Source organism: Xiphophorus couchianus, chromosome 12, assembly GCF_001444195.1.
Source record: "Xiphophorus couchianus chromosome 12, X_couchianus-1.0, whole genome shotgun sequence".
Classification (NCBI taxonomy): domain Eukaryota; kingdom Metazoa; phylum Chordata; class Actinopteri; order Cyprinodontiformes; family Poeciliidae; genus Xiphophorus; species Xiphophorus couchianus.
In genome coordinates, this window is record NC_040239.1 from 9,883,155 (window position 1) to 9,898,479 (window position 15,325).

The 15,325-nt window shown below is 34.1% G+C and overlaps 1 protein-coding gene and 2 long non-coding RNA genes across 3 annotated transcripts; 1 reads left to right on the forward strand and 2 right to left on the reverse strand.

Moving 5' to 3' along the window:
- Positions 1–3,006: 3,006 nt before the first annotated feature.
- On the forward strand, positions 3,007–5,239 carry LOC114154017 (uncharacterized). Its single transcript, XR_003597458.1, has 4 exons — positions 3,007–3,082; positions 3,704–4,004; positions 4,426–4,552; positions 4,765–5,239. It is a non-coding gene; the product is annotated as an uncharacterized LOC114154017 (long non-coding RNA).
- A 1,088-nt stretch (positions 5,240–6,327) lies between these two features.
- On the reverse strand, positions 6,328–7,134 carry LOC114154015 (ADP-ribose glycohydrolase OARD1-like). Its single transcript, XM_028032746.1, has 3 exons — positions 6,980–7,134; positions 6,779–6,891; positions 6,328–6,672 (listed from the first exon to the last, which is right to left on the reverse strand). The coding sequence occupies exons 1-3, from the start codon at positions 7,076–7,078 to the stop codon at positions 6,534–6,536; spliced, it is 351 nt and encodes a 116-aa protein (XP_027888547.1). The 5' UTR covers positions 7,079–7,134; the 3' UTR covers positions 6,328–6,533.
- Positions 7,135–8,347: 1,213 nt separating this feature from the next.
- On the reverse strand, positions 8,348–10,580 carry LOC114154016 (uncharacterized). The gene is made up of 4 exons (XR_003597457.1): positions 10,505–10,580; positions 9,583–9,883; positions 9,035–9,161; positions 8,348–8,822 (listed from the first exon to the last, which is right to left on the reverse strand). It is a non-coding gene; the product is annotated as an uncharacterized LOC114154016 (long non-coding RNA).
- Between the last annotated feature and the right edge of the window lie 4,745 nt (positions 10,581–15,325).

Consider the following 15,325-nt stretch of genomic DNA (forward strand, 5'->3'; position numbering starts at 1 on the left):
TCCTAAAGGCTAATAAATTATTGGAGCAGATGACTGGTTCCCTCCTTGGTCATATTGGCCCAACAGTTTTACAGGTCTCATTCTGTCCTGATAACTAGTCACAGCCTTGCTCTCGGTAAAAACAACTATCATCTTTGTATTTTGCTTTCTAAATCCTCTTTTAACCCTGTTTCTTGTCCAGTAGCAGAAACACTTACATTAAGAAACCACAGGTGTTGAACTGAAATCCTCCTTTAGTCCAGAAAATGTAAAATAACTGAATTGCATTATTACAAAACTTCTATATCCGTTGGATCGAATAATTATGGAGTTGTACGTATTTATTCATATTTTAAAGATATGTACTTTTAGGACTGCCATCTAATAAAAACAAGCTGCATGAGCCGGCTAGTACTGTCTAAACCTAAGTCACCATATCTTCTAAAACAGCCATCAGGCAGATCAACAGTTTGACAAACAGTTTGCTTTGTGAAGCACCGCTGGTAGCACGAATAGTCAGTGCTGACTATGAGTTTGTGATTTCCTTCATCACTTCAATTTTAAACTCTAATAGATTTTTTTTCTGTAACACTTGCTAGTGTGAAACATGTCAGTAAATGTTCCTCGTCTGTACACGTACTTCTTAAGAACATGTGACAGACAGTAAACAGGCCTACGTGAGGCTGCTCAAATTTAACTTTTATCTTTCCGCAGTTAAAGAATTTGTCCAGACTTTTCCAGAATTTGGCCCGGTATCATTGTGAATGATTTTGTTCAGTTTTTTTTTCTTGCTGTTGAATCAACGCTGATCTTCCCACTGTTTCATGTTTTCTCCAAAATAGTAAATCTTGGTTTAAATACATTCGAAACTCAGATTGTTTTTCTGTAACACTTGCTAGAGTAATACATTTCAGGAAATGTTCCTCATTTGTACACGTACTTCTGAACAATATCTCACAGGGACTAAACAGGCCTCGGTGAGGTTGCTCATATGTATCTTTCAGCTTTCCCTCCACCCATTATCTTACACACTTTAGTGTGTTCACTAACAAAATATAATACACCTCTAATTCTTTAAATTTTTCATTATTAAAACTTTTAAATGATCAATGTGAACCATCAGTCTGTATTAAAATAATTAATATAATTCATATTATTTATTTAGATTTGATGTTTTAATGTGTGCCCTTGGATTTATATTGATTTATTCAATGTGTAAATATTTATCAAACTGAATAACCATTCCGTTTTTTATATAGTATTTTTTTTTCTTTTGGTGTTTGTTGCACAAATTTAAATATATGCCGGCTATCAGCCAACAATTAAATCAGTGAATTTGTGTTTTTTTCTTAAATACTCCCTCTCTCCGAGACTTACTTACATCTTCTGACAACTAGCTTATAATAACATTGACTAAGTTTGCTATTGGTACACTTTACCTAAAAATAAAAATTAAACATACTCACTACACAACCATGCTCCAAGAGTTGCTCACAACATGGTGAATTGTTTTGTTACCTTTAAAATGATCTGCAGCTTTTGTTCCTTGGTCCTAATGATGCTGTTCACTAATGTTCACTAACAGACAGTACAACACCTCATGTAATTGATAAGCTTATAAATGATCAATGCGAAACATCAGTATGCGGTAAAGAAGATCATATCAGTCAGATTAAGTAAAATATCATTAAACTCAAAGCAATCAAAATTATATTTCTCTGAAAGGTCATTTTCCTTTTCAGGGAGCCTAGACTGAAAGGAATCATTGGAATATACTATGAAATATTTAATTTACAGAATCCCGATAATAAAACTTCAATTGTGAATTGAATGATTACATTGCATCTAGATACAAAAGAATCAACCGTTAATTAGTAATCATACTGACTAACAAGATCTGATCAAACAAGAAACTTGACTACCTCAAGGGATTTCTCACATTGGAGAATAAACCGTCTGACTTTCTTTAGCCATTAAATTTAACCTTACCAAAGTTTTGCCTTGGAGCAAACAGGTACTGAGTTTGAAGCGGATCAGACGCCTTCAGCCATCTGCTAAAGCTAGACTCCGGCCTTCCTCACTGTAAAATAAAACATTAGACTTAAAAAAAGTTCAAGCAAACATCACTGAATTATCATCGACTTGTTATTTGTACTAATCTTAAACAAGTGGCAGGAACGTTTGGATATAAAAAAAAAAGCTTTATAAGTTAATCTATTTAAGTTGAGTCCATGCAACAACTAAAATAAAATAAAAAGTGAACTATAGGAAAGTAGTGAGGATTTTGGGTGGTAAAAGTTGAACATTTTAACATGCCCAGACACTTTCTGCTCAAGCAAACCAAAAGGTTTTGAACAGAACAACCATGTCAAATAATGAGACCATGAATCTTTAATCTATGTAGCAAATATATTGCTGCTGCTGCTGTAAGCAGAAAATAAAATAAGTTTTACGGAGAATAATATTTTGGATGAGTTTAAGAATATTGTTTGCCAAAATCACACGGTGTAACTACACTTGTCTTTTATATGTAGCAGTAATTGAATCTTTTTGAGGCAATTGGTTTGCATAAATTAAAGTAAATACAACCTATTTTCCTGCTCCACATACTTAGCTAGCAATTTGCCAGTTAGCTTCCCAGTCTGAACTTCTGGGCAATGTCTTGATTCAGTCAAATCTTCTATCCTGTATCTCCTGAACTCTGATATTTTGCTTGCTGGTCTTCATCGTGCTCTGAATGCAGTATCTGGTTTCTCTTACTTTAACCCGCCCAACTTACACCTGATTGGCATGTTAGCCTTTTGATTCCCTCCCAGTGAGGCGGTGCTTCACAAAGCAAACTGTTTGTCAAACTGTTGATCTGCCTGATGGCTGTTTTAGAAGATATGGTGACTGAGGTTTAGACAGTACTAGCCGGCTCATGCAGCTTGTTTTTATTAGATGTCTGTCCTAAAAGTACATATCTTTAAAATATGAATAAATACGTACAATTCCATAATTATTCGATCCAACGGATATAGAAGTTTTGTAATAATGCAATTCAGTTATTTTACATTTTCTGGACTAAAGGAGGATTTCAGTTCAACACCTGTGGTTTCTTAATGTAAGTGTTTCTGCTACTGGACAAGAAACAGGGTTAAAAGAGGATTTAGAAAGCAAAATACAAAGATGATAGTTGTTTTTACCGAGAGCAAGGCTGTGACTAGTTATCAGGACAGAATGAGACCTGTAAAACTGTTGGGCCAATATGACCAAGGAGGGAACCAGTCATCTGCTCCAATAATTTATTAGCCTTTAGGAAATATTTTTGGACACAGCCATCCGTAGGAGCAAGATGAAGCAAGAACATCACAACATCGGATGTATTTTTTCATCCTTCTATCCGTGATTTAAAACTATTTTTAATTTTGTGTCATCTTAAAGATGGAAAGAGTCAATTATTTTTTCACCCATGGAAAAGTGTAATGTGTTTATTATGAGTAGGATTAACCAAGCTGAAGGAAAATAAAGAAAAAGGATAAATAAATATTCATTGATACAGAACCGAATCAGCAAATATGAACTTATGAAACTATTGAAACCTTCAAGAATTTTATGTTGTGTAAGATATTTAAGAAACTAATATTGAATCTGCGTTCATGAATTTCTTTATTTGGCCATTATCTGTAAAATACATTTACCTTGTGTTTTGTTGAACACCAGACATCTCATCTCTTTCCCACAGTTTTTCACTTAGTTCCACTACTGCTGTGGATTTTATAGTCAATGTTTAAAGCCAACAGAGTCTGAAGCGATGGAGGAAATTTACGTCAATATGGAACCTGTTGGACAAACTGCATCTAATCACACAGGTAAGAGCAAAGTTACAGAGAAATTTAATGTGTATTGAATTCAATTTTGCTAAGGTTGAGGTTTTTGTTAAGGTTGGAGCAGCTCCAAAGAGAGGCTCTGCCTCCATGCGGCTGTATGTTTGGGAATCCTGAATGTTTTACTTTTGGCTGAACTCATCGCCCTCAGTGTTCACAGTGAGTCTTGTTCTAGTCATCTTAATGATGTAAAAAGAGTAAATTTTATGTTTCTGTTATATTAAAAAGGCATTGTTCCCCTTTTGAAACCAAACTGATCAAATAGCAAGGGTTTAAAAAGAATAAAGCTTAGTGACTCAAAGTTTTGCAGAGAGGTGAAACATTACACTAAGACAAAACATTACACATGAGTTTGATTCATTTTCAACAATGGATGCATTTGCAGCCATTTAGGTTAGCGTGTCTTTAATATCTACTCTTTTTCAAACTATTTACCCAACGATTCATTGTTCAGTGTTACCTCAGTTTAAATTCTACAGGCATAACCAAAATCATGAAACTATCTTATAAGTCTTAAGTGAAAACATGGTCTTGCCACTTCTTTTTGCAAACATGTTTGTTAATTTTATTTTTTTTTCAGCTCATCACATGACAGCAGATTTTTCTGACATCAGCAACATTCTGACCGAGCAGAACAGCAGCAGCAAGTTTCCCTCCATGAACGCTAACTTCACTGAAACGGCTCCACGAGCTGAAGACACTTTAAGGTTGGTCAAAAACTTTTAAAAATTTGGATCTCGTTAAAAATTGAATTCTACTCTGAATTGTAGAGTATAACTAATAACTTTCCTTTTTGGTCTAATTGAATATAATGTAAATGAACAACTTTTATTTTAATTTATTAAGTGCTCTATCATTTGCGTGTGTTAAAAAACAACAACGTAAAACAAACTAAACTTTGATTTTTTTCTCCTTAAAGGGAAATTGTGTCCTACAGAACGAACAAACATCAGTTGTTCCTGTTCATCCAGGGGCTGCTGAAGAAGAGAAGAGCAGATCCACTAGTGATGGATGATTAGGATCTGTGTTCACTGTGATATTATTCACCAACAATAATGTAGCTTACGGTGTTACATAAAATCCTAAAGATAAAATGTTCACTTCCAACTGTTGTGACCTGCATTTAATAACACAACAATTTTACCGGTTGTACTCTGTGTTTTTCTTTCTTGTTAAAACTCTGACGTGATAAACAAATGTTAGAGGATGGTTTTGTGCGGAGGATCGGTTTAGCATGATGCGCTCTGAATGTGTCTAAATGTGACTTTTACTACGAAACTTTATGGAGTTCCAGTTGTGTCCGGTAATAGAGGATTAAATTCTATCTTGGTAGAATTATATTTCTACATTTCCAATTATTTACTATCATTTGTAATAAAGTGATGCCAACACCACGGATTCAACAGTGAGGAGTTTGTTCTAGTCATCTTAAAGATGGAAAGAGTCAATGTTGTGCTGATTCTGAGTAACTGAATGATTAACTGAATGACTTTTTATTCATTTCAGAGTTCAATCAGTGAGGTTATTCATTTTTGTGGTGGTCCTAGTCTAAGAAAGAAAGAAAGAAAGAAAGAAAGCAGCAAATGTACATGTTGGTTCCACCGGCTTCCCCCTGAAAATACGGATAAATTCAGTCATTGTAGGGTTAAAGTAATTTGAAGAAGGAGAAGCGTATAAACAAGTCAAGTCAATGACATGATGCATTCTGCATTTTTAACTCGGTTAACTTAACTTTTTTTTTTTTTTTTTACTGACTTTAATACATTTAAATTGCTACGTTGTTTGATAAGTAGAATGGAAATTACTTTTTTGTAAACGGTCTTGTAAATTAGCGTTTTATAAATCAACTGAATTGAATTAAGAAATTTGACCTTCGGATTGGACTGAAGAGAAATGATGAGCAATGTTTTATGGGTTTGGGTTTTGTAAAGCAAAGATTGGTATTTTTAATTTTTAATTTTTTTTTTGTAACATCAAAAGTTCATTTTTGAGGCAAAAGTAAGAAATTTCTAAAAATTTCAAATTGCATTTTCCTACATACCGTTGCCTGGTGTTTTAGCAGGTACAGGTTGTCAAAAACCATGATCTTAAATTTTATTTACAAAGCAATTTTCAAAGAAAGTCATAATATCCTGTACAACATAATTCACAGGTTACAAATACTAAAAAGTCTAAAACAAGCATCAAAATCATTATAAACTCATGACAAAAAAAAAAACTTATGACAACAATCTTGGTCCTGAATTTGGGTCAGGAAAATAAAGCTAGAGAAGCAAACTCTTTCACAATTTAGATTTACAGATTCACAGGAAAAGCTACGTTTTCAACAACTATATAGATTTAGAAAAACAAAAAAACAAATTTTAGGCATAACTATTGTATTTTACCTGCCTCAGGTGATTTGTTGGATCATTTTGTGTAGCATGATTTAGTAGTAGCATCATGTAGTGTGATAGTGACAGAGTGCAACATCAGTGTTTGGAATAAGTTTTGTATCTTTAATGGCAAGAAACATCATTTTTACATCAGCGGGATGTTAAAAGTCTTGTATCTAAACATCTTATGGGGAGGTTTTTATTGTTTCCTTATTTATTATTTCCTTAAAACCGTTTAAGGAGTGTTGATTTCATCCAAAATTTTAAGGGATTATAAAGGATTTAAAGCTAAAAAACCCCCAATGAAAATGTACTACACGGCATGCATTTGAAGCTTTGACCCAACACAGGGCAGGCTGTACACTGTGATGGAGATATTTGTCTCTTTAAAGATCTGTTCCAGGATCTTTGACACCTTTGACCACAGCAGCTGGTCCAGGCCACAGCCAATTCTGAGGGAGGAGATACGAGACAAGCAAATTGATTAATTATTCCCAATAAAGAAGAAGATTTAAGGGTAATTATTATAGTCATTTATTCACAGTAGTTCCTACAAACCGGGGTATTGATATTCTATTGACACCATTTTGTAAGCAGTGAGATTTCATGTCTTCCAGACTCTGTCTTAGGTTGACATACGTGGGTTTCTGGCTGGCTTTTTTCTTTGTGATCTGAGACACATAATAGGAAAGATACAGTTACCAGATTGAATAATGAAACAACTTTTGGTCCTATGCAGTATAATTGTGGTATGTTTACCAGATAGTAGATGAAACGTTGATCATGTGTCAGAACAGCACACTGCCCCGGCAGCTTCTCTATTAGGACATACAAAAAAAATACAAAACAGGATATCATTTAGCACTTGCTGTTGAACTCATACATTTGAATGAACTGTAAAAAACATAAAACATTTTTTCCAAAACAAAGACTTTAGTAACAAGTATGACTCACTCTGCTCCTTTAACTCTGAGACTCGACCAAACTTCTTCTTGAACATCACCGCTATGCCTGCTCCCATGCGACAGTCTTCACTGATGCAGTGGGCCAAGGATTCAACGCGTGGACAGGAGAACAAATCTCCGGTGACATACTTCAATGTCCAGTTGGTTGATTGATAGAGTTCCTCAGTTTTGCCCATGTTCATACTTTCTTAAACGCAACTTGGAGAAAACTATAACCACAAAGTACCAAATTGGTAACGGCGCTTACTACAGCCTTGCTTATCCCCTCTACATGTGGCCCCACACTAGGCTGTGTCTCATTGTTCCTGACCCAAATTCAGGACCAAGATTGTTGTCATAAGTTTTTTTTTTGTCATGAGTTTATAATGATTTTGATGCTTGTTTTAGACCTTTTAGTATTTGTAACCTGTGAATTATGTTGTACAGGATATTATGACTTTCTTTGAAAATTGCTTTGTAAATAAAATTTAAGATCATGGTTTTTGACAACCTGTACCTGCTAAAACACCAGGCAACGGTATGTAGGAAAATGCAATTTGAAATTTTTAGAAATTTCTTACTTTTGCCTCAAAAATGAACTTTTGATGTTACAAAAAAAAAATTAAAAATTAAAAATACCAATCTTTGCTTTACAAAACCCAAACCCATAAAACATTGCTCATCATTTCTCTTCAGTCCAATCCGAAGGTCAAATTTCTTAATTCAATTCAGTTGATTTATAAAACGCTAATTTACAAGACCGTTTACAAAAAAGTAATTTCCATTCTACTTATCAAACAACGTAGCAATTTAAATGTATTAAAGTCAGTAAAAAAAAAAAAAAAGTTAAGTTAACCGAGTTAAAAATGCAGAATGCATCATGTCATTGACTTGACTTGTTTATACGCTTCTCCTTCTTCAAATTACTTTAACCCTACAATGACTGAATTTATCCGTATTTTCAGGGGGAAGCCGGTGGAACCAACATGTACATTTGCTGCTTTCTTTCTTTCTTTCTTTCTTTCTTAGACTAGGACCACCACAAAAATGAATAACCTCGCTGATTGAACTCTGAAATGAATAAAAAGTCATTCAGTTAATCATTCAGTTACTCAGAATCAGCACAACATTGACTCTTTCCATCTTTAAGATGACTAGAACAAACTCCTCACTGTTGAATCCGTGGTGTTGGCATCACTTTATTACAAATGATAGTAAATAATTGGAAATGTAGAAATATAATTCTACCAAGATAGAATTTAATCCTCTATTACCGGACACAACTGGAACTCCATAAAGTTTCGTAGTAAAAGTCACATTTAGACACATTCAGAGCGCATCATGCTAAACCGATCCTCCGCACAAAACCATCCTCTAACATTTGTTTATCACGTCAGAGTTTTAACAAGAAAGAAAAACACAGAGTACAACCGGTAAAATTGTTGTGTTATTAAATGCAGGTCACAACAGTTGGAAGTGAACATTTTATCTTTAGGATTTTATGTAACACCGTAAGCTACATTATTGTTGGTGAATAATATCACAGTGAACACAGATCCTAATCATCCATCACTAGTGGATCTGCTCTTCTCTTCTTCAGCAGCCCCTGGATGAACAGGAACAACTGATGTTTGTTCGTTCTGTAGGACACAATTTCCCTTTAAGGAGAAAAAAATCAAAGTTTAGTTTGTTTTACGTTGTTGTTTTTTAACACACGCAAATGATAGAGCACTTAATAAATTAAAATAAAAGTTGTTCATTTACATTATATTCAATTAGACCAAAAAGGAAAGTTATTAGTTATACTCTACAATTCAGAGTAGAATTCAATTTTTAACGAGATCCAAATTTTTAAAAGTTTTTGACCAACCTTAAAGTGTCTTCAGCTCGTGGAGCCGTTTCAGTGAAGTTAGCGTTCATGGAGGGAAACTTGCTGCTGCTGTTCTGCTCGGTCAGAATGTTGCTGATGTCAGAAAAATCTGCTGTCATGTGATGAGCTGAAAAAAAAATAAAATTAACAAACATGTTTGCAAAAAGAAGTGGCAAGACCATGTTTTCACTTAAGACTTATAAGATAGTTTCATGATTTTGGTTATGCCTGTAGAATTTAAACTGAGGTAACACTGAACAATGAATCGTTGGGTAAATAGTTTGAAAAAGAGTAGATATTAAAGACACGCTAACCTAAATGGCTGCAAATGCATCCATTGTTGAAAATGAATCAAACTCATGTGTAATGTTTTGTCTTAGTGTAATGTTTCACCTCTCTGCAAAACTTTGAGTCACTAAGCTTTATTCTTTTTAAACCCTTGCTATTTGATCAGTTTGGTTTCAAAAGGGGAACAATGCCTTTTTAATATAACAGAAACATAAAATTTACTCTTTTTACATCATTAAGATGACTAGAACAAGACTCACTGTGAACACTGAGGGCGATGAGTTCAGCCAAAAGTAAAACATTCAGGATTCCCAAACATACAGCCGCATGGAGGCAGAGCCTCTCTTTGGAGCTGCTCCAACCTTAACAAAAACCTCAACCTTAGCAAAATTGAATTCAATACACATTAAATTTCTCTGTAACTTTGCTCTTACCTGTGTGATTAGATGCAGTTTGTCCAACAGGTTCCATATTGACGTAAATTTCCTCCATCGCTTCAGACTCTGTTGGCTTTAAACATTGACTATAAAATCCACAGCAGTAGTGGAACTAAGTGAAAAACTGTGGGAAAGAGATGAGATGTCTGGTGTTCAACAAAACACAAGGTAAATGTATTTTACAGATAATGGCCAAATAAAGAAATTCATGAACGCAGATTCAATATTAGTTTCTTAAATATCTTACACAACATAAAATTCTTGAAGGTTTCAATAGTTTCATAAGTTCATATTTGCTGATTCGGTTCTGTATCAATGAATATTTATTTATCCTTTTTCTTTATTTTCCTTCAGCTTGGTTAATCCTACTCATAATAAACACATTACACTTTTCCATGGGTGAAAAAATAATTGACTCTTTCCATCTTTAAGATGACACAAAATTAAAAATAGTTTTAAATCACGGATAGAAGGATGAAAAAATACATCCGATGTTGTGATGTTCTTGCTTCATCTTGCTCCTACGGATGGCTGTGTCCAAAAATATTTCCTAAAGGCTAATAAATTATTGGAGCAGATGACTGGTTCCCTCCTTGGTCATATTGGCCCAACAGTTTTACAGGTCTCATTCTGTCCTGATAACTAGTCACAGCCTTGCTCTCGGTAAAAACAACTATCATCTTTGTATTTTGCTTTCTAAATCCTCTTTTAACCCTGTTTCTTGTCCAGTAGCAGAAACACTTACATTAAGAAACCACAGGTGTTGAACTGAAATCCTCCTTTAGTCCAGAAAATGTAAAATAACTGAATTGCATTATTACAAAACTTCTATATCCGTTGGATCGAATAATTATGGAATTGTACGTATTTATTCATATTTTAAAGATATGTACTTTTAGGACAGACATCTAATAAAAACAAGCTGCATGAGCCGGCTAGTACTGTCTAAACCTCAGTCACCATATCTTCTAAAACAGCCATCAGGCAGATCAACAGTTTGACAAACAGTTTGCTTTGTGAAGCACCGCCTCACTGGGAGGGAATCAAAAGGCTAACATGCCAATCAGGTGTAAGTTGGGCGGGTTAAAGTAAGAGAAACCAGATACTGCATTCAGAGCACGATGAAGACCAGCAAGCAAAATATCAGAGTTCAGGAGATACAGGATAGAAGATTTGACTGAATCAAGACATTGCCCAGAAGTTCAGACTGGGAAGCTAACTGGCAAATTGCTAGCTAAGTATGTGGAGCAGGAAAATAGGTTGTATTTACTTTAATTTATGCAAACCAATTGCCTCAAAAAGATTCAATTACTGCTACATATAAAAGACAAGTGTAGTTACACCGTGTGATTTTGGCAAACAATATTCTTAAACTCATCCAAAATATTATTCTCCGTAAAACTTATTTTATTTTCTGCTTACAGCAGCAGCAGCAATATATTTGCTACATAGATTAAAGATTCATGGTCTCATTATTTGACATGGTTGTTCTGTTCAAAACCTTTTGGTTTGCTTGAGCAGAAAGTGTCTGGGCATGTTAAAATGTTCAACTTTTACCACCCAAAATCCTCACTACTTTCCTATAGTTCACTTTTTATTTTATTTTAGTTGTTGCATGGACTCAACTTAAATAGATTAACTTATAAAGCTTTTTTTTTTATATCCAAACGTTCCTGCCACTTGTTTAAGATTAGTACAAATAACAAGTCGATGATAATTCAGTGATGTTTGCTTGAACTTTTTTTAAGTCTAATGTTTTATTTTACAGTGAGGAAGGCCGGAGTCTAGCTTTAGCAGATGGCTGAAGGCGTCTGATCCGCTTCAAACTCAGTACCTGTTTGCTCCAAGGCAAAACTTTGGTAAGGTTAAATTTAATGGCTAAAGAAAGTCAGACGGTTTATTCTCCAATGTGAGAAATCCCTTGAGGTAGTCAAGTTTCTTGTTTGATCAGATCTTGTTAGTCAGTATGATTACTAATTAACGGTTGATTCTTTTGTATCTAGATGCAATGTAATCATTCAATTCACAATTGAAGTTTTATTATCGGGATTCTGTAAATTAAATATTTCATAGTATATTCCAATGATTCCTTTCAGTCTAGGCTCCCTGAAAAGGAAAATGACCTTTCAGAGAAATATAATTTTGATTGCTTTGAGTTTAATGATATTTTACTTAATCTGACTGATATGATCTTCTTTACCGCATACTGATGTTTCGCATTGATCATTTATAAGCTTATCAATTACATGAGGTGTTGTACTGTCTGTTAGTGAACATTAGTGAACAGCATCATTAGGACCAAGGAACAAAAGCTGCAGATCATTTTAAAGGTAACAAAACAATTCACCATGTTGTGAGCAACTCTTGGAGCATGGTTGTGTAGTGAGTATGTTTAATTTTTATTTTTAGGTAAAGTGTACCAATAGCAAATTTAGTCAATGTTATTATAAGCTAGTTGTCAGAAGATGTAAGTAAGTCTCGGAGAGAGGGAGTATTTAAGAAAAAAACACAAATTCACTGATTTAATTGTTGGCTGATAGCCGGCATATATTTAAATTTGTGCAACAAACACCAAAAGAAAAAAAATACTATATAAAAAATGGAATGGTTATTCAGTTTGATAAATATTTACACATTGAATAAATCAATATAAATCCAAGGGCACACATTAAAACATCAAATCTAAATAAATAATATGAATTATATTAATTATTTTAATACAGACTGATGGTTCACATTGATCATTTAAAAGTTTTAATAATGAAAAATTTAAAGAATTAGAGGTGTATTATATTTTGTTAGTGAACACACTAAAGTGTGTAAGATAATGGGTGGAGGGAAAGCTGAAAGATACATATGAGCAACCTCACCGAGGCCTGTTTAGTCCCTGTGAGATATTGTTCAGAAGTACGTGTACAAATGAGGAACATTTCCTGAAATGTATTACTCTAGCAAGTGTTACAGAAAAACAATCTGAGTTTCGAATGTATTTAAACCAAGATTTACTATTTTGGAGAAAACATGAAACAGTGGGAAGATCAGCGTTGATTCAACAGCAAGAAAAAAAACTGAACAAAATTATTCACAATGATACCGGGCCAAATTCTGGAAAAGTCTGGACAAATTCTTTAACTGCGGAAAGATAAAAGTTAAATTTGAGCAGCCTCACGTAGGCCTGTTTACTGTCTGTCACATGTTCTTAAGAAGTACGTGTACAGACGAGGAACATTTACTGACATGTTTCACACTAGCAAGTGTTACAGAAAAAAAATCTATTAGAGTTTAAAATTGAAGTGATGAAGGAAATCACAAACTCATAGTCAGCACTGACTATTCGTGCTACCACAAAATAAAGCAGCAAAACAGTTAAAACTCTAGGCTTTCTGTAGAGGTATGTGTTCAGTCTTACGGGTGCACACACACACACACACACACACACACAGACAAGCACCCATGGCAGGGGGTCTGGGTGGTGACATATGCAGATTCCAAGAGCTGATAGCAGACCCGATCAGGAAGATATTCCGTTTTAAAACCAGAGATTGATCGCCATTGTTATCGATTGTTTGTCAGAGGATGTCGGTGGCATAGAGTTTCCTTGCACAACATGTGTTTTGACCCCAAAGGTCATGAGAATCACCCAACTAGGATTTTTTTAACCTGCCTCCCAGAGTCCTTTCCCGTTTCACACAATATTCTCAGGAAGATATTCCGTTTTAAAACCGGAGATATAGACCGAGCATCATTGTTATTGATTCTTTGCCAGAGGATGTGTTTTGACCCCAAAGGTCATGAGAATCACCCAACTAGGATTTTTTTAACCTGCCTCGCAGAGCCCGTTTCCGCAGTGTCTCAGGAGGATATTCCGTTTAAAACCAGAGGTAACTACAACATCCTATTTAAATATACTATATTGTATATTATTCTCAATTATCTAACACTTATTGTTTTTCATACTTTAATTGTATTATTCTTAAAACTCATAATTTCCATATTTTACCTGTATTATTCTTACAACTCATACAGGTCTGAAGGCGTGGGAAAAACGGATCTGTGTGGGGGGATGGGTGGGAAAGGTGGGGGAGGGGTGGGAAAGGTGGGGGATGGGTGGGAAAGGTGGGGGAGGGGCATCCTGTGACCGGAAATCAAAATCTATTAGTCATCAATCAATCATCCATCAAACTCCGATTAAAATTTGACAGAAGGTGTCCCATATAGTCTCTCTCCCAAGGTCATATATGTATATATATATATATATATATATATATATATATATATATATATATATATATATATATATATATATATATATACACTTATATATATATATATAACAGCTGTTTAATCAGAAAGAGAAATGTGATTAAAATCCCATCATTATTCTAAATAAGAGGAAACAACCTTTAGAAATATGAAAAATTATTTTAAAAATATATAATTTATAAAAAGATTTTGTCGAATTTTAAAAAACCCGCTAAATTTAATTTGACAATGATGCAAAAAAAAAATGATTTATGAATAATAAATGATGAATATTATCTTACTATACATGAGGATGACTCACATCCACACACCAGTGGAGATAATCCTCTGACACACACACACACACACCCACAGCATCATGGCTCCGCCCACTTTCATTCATGCTCAGCCTGGTGGAGTTACAGGATCTCAGAGGATAAATGTTCTCCGATTACTAACGAAGAATTTATTAATTGATTTATTATTGAATCCTTTAAATTTGCAGAACCTTCTAGATGTTGAGGTGAAGATTTTTAAAATAATCCTTCATAATGAAACTGACCCACAGCATGATGGGGCAGAAGGCCCGGCATCGCCGTGGTAGAAGAAGAAGAAGAGGCGGTCCTAAAGTAGAAGAAGAAAAGATCTGTATTTAGTAAAAAATAAACAGTGACAAAACAATACAACATTTAATATTTAAAAATTACAAAATCAGATGAACCAAATTACGGATTTATGTGGAAATATTGGTGTATTTTTGAAGACCAAATTTAAAATACTAAAAACTCAGAGTTGGATAGTAAGTAGTCAAAATTACTCAATTACATTGACCTACAATTTTTTGGGAAAAATATAAATTTAGGAGTATTTTTCCTAATACCTGATACCTGACTACTATACAAATTATCTTAATAAATACTGGAAACATAGCAAGCATCTACAGAACATAAAAGTTTCCTAACAAAGAAAATTGATATTTTTCTTTTATGCATAAGTTCCCCTCTGATTATTTAACATTTAACAACCTGAATTAAAGTCTGACCGTATTCAGAGATTAAATCATAAACATAAATGGAGCAGCAAAACCCACTTACTTACATTTTTGTCAATCCAAAAAGAGAACCAATATATTAAATACTGACTTTATCTCATTTTATGTAGTTTCAAACAAACTGCCAGCATTTTATTGTCTTAAGTTCAAACTTGTTCATACATTTTTAGTGGAAAATTTTGCTTTGTGAATGTGGGTTTTTGTAGCATAAGAACTATTTCATATCAGATTCTGCACAGATGATGAGTGTACTGGTGAGACAGGATATAAAAG